At 37.9% G+C, this 13502-nt stretch overlaps 1 protein-coding gene across 1 annotated transcript in view; it reads left to right on the forward strand.

The window, feature by feature from the left end:
• The window catches only part of LOC134193484 (cilia- and flagella-associated protein 61-like), a 46701-nt gene that overhangs the window by 13394 nt on the left and 19805 nt on the right, over positions 1-13502 (forward strand). Inside the window, exons 7-12 of the mRNA XM_062662311.1 lie at positions 7477-7661; positions 7839-8012; positions 8143-8264; positions 8327-8375; positions 12825-12954; positions 13014-13053. Coding sequence (XP_062518295.1) covers positions 7477-7661; positions 7839-8012; positions 8143-8264; positions 8327-8375; positions 12825-12954; positions 13014-13053 — 700 coding nt within the window. The remainder of the gene's footprint in view (positions 1-7476; positions 7662-7838; positions 8013-8142; positions 8265-8326; positions 8376-12824; positions 12955-13013; positions 13054-13502) is intronic.

Here is a 13502-nt window from a genome sequence, read left to right on the forward strand (position 1 = left end):
CCCCTCACGTGGTGGTTATGCCTACTGTATTTACACAGCTGTCCGTCTATAAACTGCAATCATTTAGGCTGTTATAATGAGGTGACCCCAGAGCCGCCAGAGCTAAAACAATAATTAATGTTCTAAAACATGCCCGTGCAAATGTAGATTAGGCATCTTTGTTCGCTCTGACTTTGGATACAGTAACATAATGAATAGAGATGCACTAGCGTGCTTACAGGTCAGTTGCTTCGTCCGACAAACAGACGTTGTCATGGACAATGCACGTTTCCCTTGCAAATTCCCTGTTAAGCGCCAAATTTCTGTTGAAGACGACACTAGTGATTTTTGCAACAAAACCACGGCCACTCAGCCACGCACACTGAAAAGTCAAGCTCTCAGACTGCAGAACCACTATGCAGAAACATGTGGAACAAGCAAAATGTTACAAGTCAGGTACAGCTACATCTTTGCTCTCTAGATGCCTGGTTGTTGTTGGCAAACATACACGTTCAAATGTAGACAATAGGCGTTGTTTCTATGTGCTAAACCCGTAAAGCAAAGGAATAATAAACATCATGTACAGGATGGACGCCCGATGGCTGAATTCTCGTAGCATAGCTGCCAAACTATAGAGGTGAGCCGTATGATGACATCACGTTCATCTGTTGGTCAGTAATGACACTACTTCTCGTCTATTGGTTGGAATAGCTTCATTTGCATCTGAACTAATCGACTATAAATACGGTTGTACGTGCTGTTGTACTGTTGCACGTCGGCCCATCACTATACCCTTAGCCCGGATATCCGCGCCTCGTGTAATTACCAGATTCCACCCTCCATACTTTAAATGCTTAACCTGTACTTGATCCACCCCTGCTGACTTCTTCCATTTCAACTTTCTGAACTCTTGTGCCACCTCTTGCACATCAACATTCACAACCCACCGTGGTAGTTTTAGTGTATAATATATCATAGAGTGATGTCATATTATATCGTAAATGATAAACAGCTTTTGTATCAGATCTAGTGACACAAGCTCCAGAAATGAGCAATCAGATCTACTGACACAAGCTCCAGAAATAAGCAATGTAACATGCAGTGCATAGCAATTTTTTCATTCACGTGTTGAGATACCTAATACTCTGCATGGTACAACACGTGTTACACCATGTATTCTGCATGTTAAATGGTGTGTCATCAATTATCACAACTTATGCGGTTGAATGTTGCATTTTATTTCTACTTTGCAAATTTTACATTTCAAAAAGAATTAACAGTTACAGATGACTTTTTGGAAGCGCACTAATTCTTTAAAATGAGACAATTATGAGAGAATACTTTTTGAACCTTTGGAAATGATCAAGTAACCATGATATCAGCCTGTAGTTAAATGAATCAGATTTTCATAGAGTGGAAAGATCAATACAATATTTTGTTCTTGTGGAAGTGCTTTCTACTGTAGAGCATTAATTGAACATAGTAGTGATGGAAGAGATAATGACTTTGGAAATCAATCTTTAGGACCCCATTCTTGATGCCATCACTAGATGCAGTTGGCTAGGGTACAATACCCTTTTTCAGTATATCCCCAGTGTAAACAACACTGTGTCTCTAGCAGAGCGTCTCGCATGCAGCTGATAGATGCTGCTGAGGTTGCAGTTGTCAAACTATTAATTTGTATTGTTTGCAGTAGTGACGTACGTATGTTACTGATGTTAGTGGCATTTGCCGTGTTGACAAAGTTAATTTACTCAAAAAACACCTGCAGATTTAGATTATTGGGCTTGTAGCTGCATGGATGGAAGGTAGTTTTAGTCATGTTTTGTATGAGCTAGAAGCTGTGGATACCTTTATTATAACCACTCTAACTAGTGTAACACAACACTAATCAAACACGGGCTTTCAAAGAGTGCCCAGTCAAAAGCCTCAGCGGCTTCCTCACGTGTCCCGGATACCTATGGTACTTCAAGCTATTTATATACTGTAAATGTATTACACTACAATATACCATAATACCTCACCGCACAACACAAACAGTTTGCATGCTGTCTCTATTTACTGACCCATTCTCCATAGCATCTTGGAGGTTTTCCTTTATTTGATCTTCTTCGTAAGGTTGTTTCTTCAGCACACTGGTTGCTTGAATCCCCAGATTGAGAGCTGCCGCTAGAACTCTTCTCAACAGTATGTTGGATGGGGCCAAGCGTTACCATCTTAGGTTTATCACCAGTAGTTTAACGTGCAACTGTCTTAGTTTGCTTGCTTGGTCTGCTTGGTTTGTTGTGCAGCTAATTTAAATGAGCCTTTTTTATTTCATTGTCTTCGAATTTGATTATATAGTATCTGTCACCAAGAACCTTGATTACTGTTCCAGTTCTCCAGAATCCCCTTCCTTTACTCTCTAGTTGACACACAAAGACTAAGTCATTCATTCGAAATGGAATGTGATAGCGTGACGTACGATCGTGTGTGTGTGTGTGTGTGTGTGTGTGTGTGTGTGTGTGTGTGTGTGTGTGTGTGTGTGTGTGTGTGTGTGTGTGTGTGTGTGTGTCGTTGTCTGCCCTGTGACATATTAACTCTGTCAAGCAACTCTTTGTCTTTTTATTCTCATTTTGGCTTGGCAAAAGCAAATCCAGGGAGCACCGAAGATTTGACCAATAAGCAATTTTGCTGGAGATTCCTATGTGGTGTGGTGCATCGTGTTTCTGTAGGCCGCAAGAAAATTATACAACGACCTTTTGTAACGTTGAGTTCTCGTCTTCTAGGCCTTCCTGTACTGCTCTTTTCAAGGATTGAATAAAGCGTTCCACTTGTCCAATACTGCTTGGATGATATTGTGGAGTCAGGGTATGTAATATCCTTTGTTGGTGCCAAAAGTTGTCAAATTCTTTAGCAGTAAATTGAGGTCTATTGTCGCTTACAATCTGCCTGGACGTACGGAATCGAGTGAACATTTGCCGAAGAGCAGACACGACGCATTTCGTTCTTGTTGTACCCACTGGGAATCTTACCACCTCAGGCCACTTGTATGTGCATCAATTGCAAAAACACACATATTTCTGAGAAGGGCCGGCAAAGACAATATGTATCCTTTCCCAAGGATGTTGAGGAAATTCCCGTGGGTGTAATGGAGCCATTAATTAATGGTTGTTTCTGTGGTGGGCACACATTTCGCAGTTCTTCAAAATATTTAGAATGTCGTTATCAATTGCCAGCAACAAAATATATCTTCAGGCTAACTTCTTCGTTCAATCTGAGCCTACATGAGCACAGTGTAGCATCTGGAGAAAGATGTTGCGAATAGCTGTTGGAACTGCAATGCATATTTCTTTATCATGCTTTATCAGACACCCATAGTTTACGGAGTGTTGATGTCTACATGACGCATACGGCTTAACTGTTGCATTTAGTTTATCAGGGGCCAGTATTTTCTTATATACTGTATAACCTCTTGAAGAGTTTGATATTGTCTTGTGTATTTCTGAAACTGATGATACTGTGTAGGTCCTCTTTCAAATAACTTGCTGATCGAGATTTGCGACATGATCTTTTATTTTTATTTCTGTCTCTTGTTGACTAGAGTCTTGAAGCAAAGCATCTAATCCGACAGGTAATGGTGACAATGCATCTGCATTGCCATAATTCACTGATCTACGGTAATCAATTTTGAAGTTGTATTGAGTAGCTGCAATATGCCCATTGGCCCAAATGACTACTCATTCTTGTTGGGGTTGAGACTTTGGTAGCATAAAAAATTGCGACCAAAGGATGATGGTCAGTTCATAGAGTAAATTTTTGTCCTAGAAGATAGTGACAAAGCTTCTGTGAGCTGTAGACGATTGACAGCGCCTCTTTTTGGAATTGTGAATAGTTTTTCTCAGCTTTAGTGAGAGTCTTTGAGGCGTATTTAATTACTTGTTCCTTTTATTTACATTGCAATGAAATATGCAAGCACCAACTCCTCTGTCAGAGCGTATCACAAGCAATTCCAAGCGGCAATGTCGCATCATATTTTGCCAAAACTGGCAAGGAAGTCAGCACCTTCTTTATGTTATCAAAAGATAACTGGACTTCTTTAGATCGTACTCAAGGGACATCCTTCCTTATAGCAAATGATTCAAAGGTGATGTATGATGTGCTTGCTAACTTACCAAAAAATTGACTGAAGTAATTTTACCAGTCCTAAAAATGAAGGTAATTCGCTTTGATTGAATTGACATGGAATTTTTGCTGAACTGCTTGAATCTTGTCATTTGAAGCTCTTATCCCCTCTTTGTCAATTATTTGCCCTAGGTGCTGTACTGACGACGGAAAAACTTGTGTTTTTCTTGTTAAGACACAGACCATGTTGCTGAAACTTTTGAAAAACGTTAGACAAGTTTCTTAAATGTTCTTCGCCATTTGAACCGATAACAAGAACAATGTCGAAACAACATGCTACTCTCTTAACATCTGCCAGAACCCTGTCCATTGCCCTTTGAAAAAATCCTTGCCCAAAGATGTTTAGGAATTCACATAAGTGTAATGGAGCTGTTGAAGGGTTGTTTCTGTGGCGAGCACACACTTTGCAGTTTTCATCATATTTAGAATGTCATTGTCAATCGCTGGCCACCATATATATCTTCTGACAAACTGAACCAGCTTTAAATTTTGTTGGAATGCTGGATGCCAACTTATTGCTATGGCATTGACACTAAATGTTAATTAGACAGTACATATACAGTTAGAAATTTACTATAGCTACTCTGAGGACACTTCTAGATAGCTTGACAAATTTGATGTTACTATATCCATGTATAGTCAGTGTGCATCAGTAGTATGCATGGCTTCCACCACACACACTGAACAAAATTTGAGACTTGTTGCGAGGTTAGAATGCATAATTATGAGATATGGAGTTGATAAATTGTGGTCGTAGGTAGTGCATAATAGTCATTAGTCAAGTCAATGGCCCCAGATAAATCACATGCAAGGTATGTGTTAATTTATAATTAGGTGTTATCTTAAATTAAACAAGAACTTCTTGTACCAAAAATATCACACATGAGACTACATAAAAAGGTACTGTACATGATTTACACAGTATTAGAACAGTCACTACAATTTCCAAAGGATACAGGAAAGAGTAAATTTCTGGTAAAGCATGGATTGAAAGGATAGTAAATACATATTTTGGACTTGCAGTGGGCAGTGGTAATATGAATTGGCTGTACCTGGTTTGCAAATTGGTTAATTGTCATTTTAACCAGTTTAAATTAAACCAGTTATCAACTGCCTGGTTTAAGCACCAGAGGAAGCATGCCCAGGCCATGGAAATGGTTTAGATTGACAGCTATTTGCAAATGGTGCATGTGGGCAATAAACTAGTTCTATTTATGATTGGGCATTAATTGGATTGCTGATGCCATATGTCTTTTGGCGTGTATATATATATATATATATATATATATATATATATATATATATCACACACCACTTACAAATGCATTAAACTGTTTACAAATGAGTTACGTCATTCCACAACTGTTGTTATGAGGTTCTTGTGTTCTGTTCCAGCAATGTGAGAATGGTGGTATGTATATGAACTGTATTTATGAGTTGTGTAATTTGAATGCACTGTTTCAAGTTGTTTTGTTTTGTACTTAATTGTTTTGTCGTTATATGTTTATAAAGACCAAATTGATTTCGAGGAGAATAATTTAGCTCAACCAATGCTTGTAATCTGCAGTACAATAATGTGAAAAGCTTGACAATGATTGGAGGAGTAGACTTTATAGAAATTGAGTAATTATGTATTCCACATTGGAAGACTTTGAGAAGATCAGAAGATTGCAACTGCTGTTTTTAGCGTGCTCCAGATAAGTGTTGGTAGAACGATTGCCCATTCTATAAAGTTGCACTTTTTCTTGATATGTGCTTATGAAAATTTAGAAGCAACAGTGTGAACTTGTACTTAAGCAAACAGTTATGTTTAATTCTTATAATCACTAGCTTGTACAGTGTACATATGTAGTACTGTTGGAACAACACTTTGATACAGCTACTTTACAAAATAGTTTAAGCTGGTTATGACTGGTTAAACCTATTTGCAAATGATGTAGATTTGTGTTTGGTTTATTCCTTAAGTTATTTATGAATAATCTTAATTGTTGTACAGTTCACATTCTGTTATTTATTTAACTGATTCCAAAACACTTTAACCATGTGGGAATGTGCGAATGGTTTAATGCATTTGCACATGGATTGGATTCACACTTAGTTCATATATCAGTGACACTAAATGGGAGTTTTTGTGGCAGACAAACCACACTGCTTCTAAGCAATCTTGATTGAATACCTCATTACTCGACTAGCTCGATTATTACTCCATGCAGGGCTCGAGTAAGCCTCGATCCAGCTTCAACTTTGGCCGAGGCTGTAAGATTTTCACGTCACTCAGTACTTTAATTAGTACTAAATTATTGCTTTCCATAGTGACTCAGATACCGGTATAGAAGATTGGGTTTCTGTATCTTACGTAATGGCAGTGCTTTAAATCTCTATTTTGATCAATTAAGTCTACCAATTATCACCTTTAGGTGCCAATTTTGAGAAAGGCTCTGCGCCGTAGTTCACCTTTGATGCTGGCCGACCTTTGGAAGTGGGGTAATAATCAAAATGAGAGTGGGGTATTTAACTAAAAGCTTTGGTAATTATGAACAGTGTTGGTCAATTTTGGTTTGTTTTCTTTATCTCATTGTAAATTAGTATGCTGTAAGCTACCAAACAACTTTGATCTCATAACTTTCTATTTTGTTAACTTGACCAGGACATGGTCTAGTGTGAGGCCGTTACTTTTGTTTGGTCTGTCTTTACGTGACCTATTCTAAAGAAATCGCACTAACGAAATTTACAAGTCACATAGGAAACAATTTTTAGTAGATGTATTATCAGATAAACCAAATTAAAAAACTAGTCTCGTGTCCAACGTGAACGTTTCAATAATTGTTCAAGTTTAGTAGAAATGGAATTGAATAAAAATAGTATAAATTTGTTTAAATACAGCTGCACAGCAGTCAAGAATTTGACTGCAGGGTCTTTAAGGATATTAGGTTCAGGATTGTTGTCGCTAGCAGTATGAATGATTAATGGGAGTTTTGATTCTAGACAAATTGTAAAAGAGAAGTTGTTGAGTTGAGTGCCTTTGGTTGATAGAGACTTGCCAATGAAAGGATTTTAAACATTAAAGAATGATTCTATTGTCCCAGCGATGTCAGGTCACACAAAGTACACACAAGCTTTGTCAGTATGGTTTCAGCAAGTATATAGGGCATGCCCATTCAATAATACAGCCTAATCTATTATTGCAAATTTTGATCAAGGAGTGCCAGTCAACGTCTTATGGGTGCTGTATACACTGTTGTTGTTTGTATGAAGAGTCTGTGTACACATAGATATACAGTATATTTATGATATTTAATTGCACATTGTCATGTGTATAATTTTCTTTTGCAGAGAGAACAAGGTTGTGACTGTTATGCCTGGCGTTCAAGTGGCTTATGATCTGTTGGTGCTATGCTGTGGAAAACAATTTCAAATGCCATTACCTCAGCATGGAATGACACCAAATCATGTATATGTTTTAAATAATGAAAAAGATTGCAAGATTGCTATTCAGGCTGCCAAGAGTAAGAATGAAGGTAAATTATTTAATACAAGGCAATTAAGGGTGGAGAGATTGATTTATGTAGAATTCTAACGATAAAATACAATAACATACTGTAATTTATCACGCATTTTATAATGATAATATCTATAACAGCAGATTCTTGTTTTGCCGTTAACTTCTTCATTTGGTATTTCTCTTGTGTCTTTAGGTTCCATTATTGTGTATGGTGCTTCAATTGCTGCTTATACTTCTATCCACGCACTCCTCTCATTGGGTATTGAAAGTCATCATGTGAAACTTGTCCAACCTCCCAGTACCTATATAAGTTGCTTCAATGATCCTTCAGTTGACCAGAAGGTTAAAAAGGCCCTACAAGAATTAGGTATACTAAACATTAGATGACATCATGTTTAGTAATAATTTGTTTCCGGGCAGTGAAATGGAAACATAAACAGTGTGTTGCTATTTGAAGGCTTAGTAAGCAGACTGTAATCTGTTTGTTGTTGTTGTAGATGTTATTGTGTATGAGAACTGCAAGTTGGTTGAGTGGAATGATGGCCATCTAGTTGAGGGAGGTGATCTTCAGTCAGTCACTTTTCTTCAAGGAGAAAACAGTGTTTGTTTGGAATGCTCAGTAAGGATGTCTAATAGTAAAAATTATACTACAGTGGCTTCAGTATTGTTGGTGCTTAACAGATTTTCATTTGTTTTGATCACATGGGAGTTGATTATGAAGCATTCAAAGGTAAAGAATTCTAGATGATCGAGCCAAGATTAAAACTTTTTCTTAATCTATCAGTCAGTTGCTAGTACATAATATATTCATTAACAACTCTCTGTCTGTTTATGTATTATACTGTACCCTGTATGTAGGGATTGTCCTGGTTATGGAGCATTGTGGGGGCGTGGTCATCATTTTGAGTGCTTAGAAAACATACTAAATGGAGACTAAAATTTCTCAAAATCAACGAAATGAAATGTTTGCACGTCGTATACTATATCCTATTTTTGTTTGGTCACTAATCATCTAACAATCTAGAAAACAGTTGCTAGCCTCGGAGGCCCATGCACCAATTTTGTTTTTCTTCTCCTCCACGGATATCTCTTTTTTTACGTCATGTCCGGCTGTGAAACTTGAGATAACGGTTTGGAATTACTTGAACTTTAGCTATTCTTTTGGTGATTAAAAAACCCAAAGGAATGTTAAAAATTTTGATCCAACGACCGCCATCAATGCTATTGCACAGCTCGGGCCAATTTCCGAGCAGTATTTGCGATTGCTTGTCCATGGCAACCAGAGACAATGGACGAAGCACCAGTCAAATAGGTCAACGTTTATGAAAGAGTTTATCACCAGAACTGTGTAATTCGATCATGTTTGCTATTGTCAGGTCTAGTCTGAAATTGTTTGTGATCTACATCGCACACAGGAGCAAGAATGACAAGAAATTACGTACACACAATAGTTTATATGGGAACCCAACATTTGCAACGTATATCCCGTATGTGATAACCTTTGGCTTTGACTACTAAGCCAAGTTCTATTCCAACTGCCATTGCATATTCAAGTGCATAGGCACTAAAAAGATTATTAAGATCCATATTTGTGAAACGTGCATTATGAATGATACCATGGTATACCATCACATGACTGTTAAACCTCTAGACCACTTGAGCACACTACCTCTGCATCATGTTTAACGAAAGCTGTTTAAGATTACAGTTAAACAGGTTTAATTAACACTAATGAAAATGCACTAAATCTTAAACATGCTTAGGCTTACAGGTCAGGCCCTAATGGAGACACGCCCTAGGTTGCACTTTTGCACTCTAAAAACTTACCGAACTAGAAATTGAAAAACGTTCTCTGAAAAAATGGAATAGATGTAGGGATTGTATAAAAAGTAATAGAAACAAGATCTATAGATAATATGAACCAATGCCAGACATCATTAGTAAATCTTTTCAGCCCCACATTCCCTACATTTTACATTTAGTGGGTTGGAAGAATTCACTAATGATGTCTGGCTTTGGTTCAAATTATCTAAAGATCTTGTTCTATTACTTTTTATACAATCCTTACATCTATTTCTTTTTTCAGAGAAAAAGGTTTTCAAATTTTAGTATATTCGTAGGGTTCTGACAGAAGACACAGTCTGAGCACGTCTGGTCACGTCACGTGCAATCTTTGTTGCGAGGTCCCGAATGTCCTGAATGAATTCGAATCTTACTCTTCGCACTTGTTTCGATAGAAATCGATACACCCTCCGTGTAGCGCTTTCTGCAGAAAACGTGTAGGTTGGATTTGGTGTAAATACAATCAGAATTTGGAGAGAAACGAAAGCGCTAGGGGAGTAAGTTCCATTGGCAAGAAATGTTTATTGCTCGAAGATTTGCGAAGGACGACGACGCGTACAGTCTACATAGGACTGGTGTGGGCGTGTGTTCGAATAAACTGGAATGTGTAGTGTTTGCATCATCGAGAAATGTTATGTGAGGGTCAATTCCTGTTGAGAGGGGACCTGGTGCATAATTTTCCGAATTTTTTTACACAAACCTTCACCTTCGTGTGCCGAGTGTGCGTGCCGATTTCAGTTGCGAACGGACAAAAGACGTGGTCGCACATCACAAATATATATTTACATATATGTATATATATATATATATATATATATATATATATATATATATATATATATATATACACGCACACACACACACACACACACACACACACACACACACACACACACACACACACACACACACACACACACACACACACACACACACACACACACACACACACACACACACACATATATATATACTGTTCCTATACACTGTACCCAGTATGTAGGGATAGGTTGACAAGGTTGTGGGGTGTGGTCAAATTTAGACCTTCAGAAATCACCTTATATGGCGGTAAATATCTTGAAAACGACAGAAAGAAAGCGTACAAGTTCAGCTACGTTTGACTACTTCTGAATTAATCTCAGCTTGTCTTCAGAACTGGAAAAACGCTCGTTAATTTTGGAGTTTTTGCCAGATTTTGTCTTTTTTTTGTCACACATTACTCTTTGACTACGGCATATCTAGAGCTAAAACTTGTGGGAACGACGTAGAATAAGCCTACCTGTATTCTTTTGATGATAGAAAAAGAAACATTTAAGAAAAATTGCTTGCAGAATGGATTTGAACCTACTGCCCTACTTACATTACATGTGTTCCAACAGCAACTGTTTTAGACAATTGTTAACAAAACAATAACCAGACAGCCAATCACAAGCTCCTGTTACCCTACTTACTTTACACGTAGCAGTAAGGTGTATGTACAGTACGGACAAGGTGACAAGAGTTCTTGACATGTCTCTTGGTTAATTAAGCCTGAAAATAAATCTAAATAATAATCTCACTTTTGAATCACACGAGCAAACGGAAGTGCATGTAGAAGTAAAGTGACATTGCAAGTCATCGCAATCGCAGATGCGATACTCTTCTTTACTTGCCGTATTTGGAAAACCATTGCCTTCAAGCAGAAGGTAAAAGCAAATTTAGCTTGCTTCCATCACGAAATGTCTGCATTGCCAAGGACATAGCCGCCGGTCCGGTTGGTCTGGTTTGAACTGGACTACTTTAAAGATATCTGTACTTTTACCAACAAACCATTTCCGGCAACTTCTAAAATGGAGCGTGATTAAATAAGTTTTTATTTAATTAATCGCTCTGAGACAGACTCATATCAAGTGCCTGCAGCCACGCAGATCAGAATGCATACAGCTCGTAGACCTGTTCATTCTGGTTATAGAATAGCAGATAGTAGTGGAACCAGATGGTGTTGCTTCTGTCACTTCCCTCTAATGCCTCATCACCCTATGAACCTTTTTGTTTTCTATGAGACCCTTCAGGGAGTCTAAGAATTAACCCTGTGGTACATCGTTCTCTGCACTGACCCAATGCATGGTTTTATACCTGGTTGCCTTTTCACTACGACATCGATGACACTCAAGACGTTGCATTCTGTCACTACTATGTAACATAAAAGATTATGTCTTTACAGGCGCCTGTGCGTGCTTGCTAATTTTTAACCAGACTACTTCCAAAGTACTGGCTACGGCCCTGGTTGCAGTTCTCAGAATGTGACCTTTGTTATAAGGCGTGGCCTGTGATAAAATTTTGTGGACAAGGTGAGTTGTTTTAGCTACCGTATTGTCGTGTATAAAAGCTGACCTCACATAAAAGCTGCAGATCAAAGGCCTCATACTGCGTATACAAGCCTGTTACGTGTAGAAGCCGAACTTTTCTTCAAGACGCTCAGCACGTGTACGGTACTCGCTTGGTCATGTGCATACGCACAAGTGTCAGGGTTCAATGACACCAACAATGATGACAAAGAATTCAGCTGACGCTTTTGAAACTGACATGGTAGTCATTTCTATTTAACAAATCTTGCTTTTTCAAGTGGTATAAGGTTTTCATGTTCAAATGACATATAAGCCTGTCTTGAATAAACCTGTCTTGAATAAGCCTGTCTTAATTAATTAAATTAGTCTACCCTTTCCTGCCGCATCATACTTGCGGGTACACACACACGTGTGCGCGCACACACACACACACACACACACACACACACACACACACACACACACACACCTACATGCACGTTGTACGCTCGTACACACGTACGACTGATTCAAACTTATGCACAAACACTGCTTAGCTTCCATGTGCTTAATTTGAGTTGCATGATTATACATGTATGCCAAGTATGATTTAGGAAATATGTATTTTTGTTAGGCTATAGAATCTTTGTTTAATGGAGTAGGTTTTGTGCTTTTGCACTCCAAAAATTACCAAACTAAAATATTATAAACTTTGTCTTCGAAAAAGAAACAGATGTAGGAAATGTATAAAACGTAATAGCAACACGATCTAGATAATATGAATCAAGCCAGACATCATTAGTGAATCCTGCCAACCCACATGCCCTACATTTTACCTTTAGTGGGTTGGAAGGATTCAGTAATGATGGCGTTGATTCATATTATCTAGATCTTGTTTCTATTACTTTTTATGCAATCCATACATCTCTTTCTTTTGTTCGGAGAAAAAGTGTTTACAATTCTAGTATAGATATAAGTATTAGTCTTTAGATAATCTTTAATTTTTCTGCACAAATTTATATTGTTTGTAGCAATCAATGACTGTTGCCTTGTGTTTGATGGTCATCTGGTTGTCGATGCTGATTTCTGTACAAGTGACTGTGCTATTCGTGCTGCTGGATCCCTGACAAAGTTTTCTAGACGCTATCATGCTGATCAGTGGTATTGCACTTGCTGATGATAATTGGTATGAACTACTGTACAATATTTCTTTATTGCAGGAGTTTAGGTCACTTTAACTCGAGAGAAGTTGGGCAAAAGGTAGTCAGATGAGTTTTGATGGTAGCATGAAATCCAAGAGTCAATTGATTGAAGCTGCCTGTGTACATATGTGGATATACACAACACTTGAAATTTTGGGCACAAATGCGTCTTTACATTCTTAAGTTATTTATTGCACTTTGTAAGGTCAAACCACCTTTACTACGATCGATTGAATGCAAACTCTTGCACTGGTTTAAACAGCATGATTGTTTGAAAGGGTGATTACCTGTTGTGATAGCAAAGCTGTACTATGTAGTTGTTAAGACTGGTGGCAAATGTTTGTGTTGCTAAAATTTCTATTGATGATCTAGTGACATTGGCTAAGCACCAACTTACTATTTTCTATTATTGGAGCTATATATACCCCAAAGGTGATTAAGTTTAGCATAGTAAAGCAGCAAGACTCACCTAAATAGACCTGTCAACAGAACTTCTGTAATCTTTCT

The sequence above is a fragment of the Corticium candelabrum genome, chromosome 17, assembly GCF_963422355.1.
Source record: "Corticium candelabrum chromosome 17, ooCorCand1.1, whole genome shotgun sequence".
Taxonomy (NCBI): Eukaryota; Metazoa; Porifera; class Homoscleromorpha; order Homosclerophorida; family Plakinidae; genus Corticium; species Corticium candelabrum.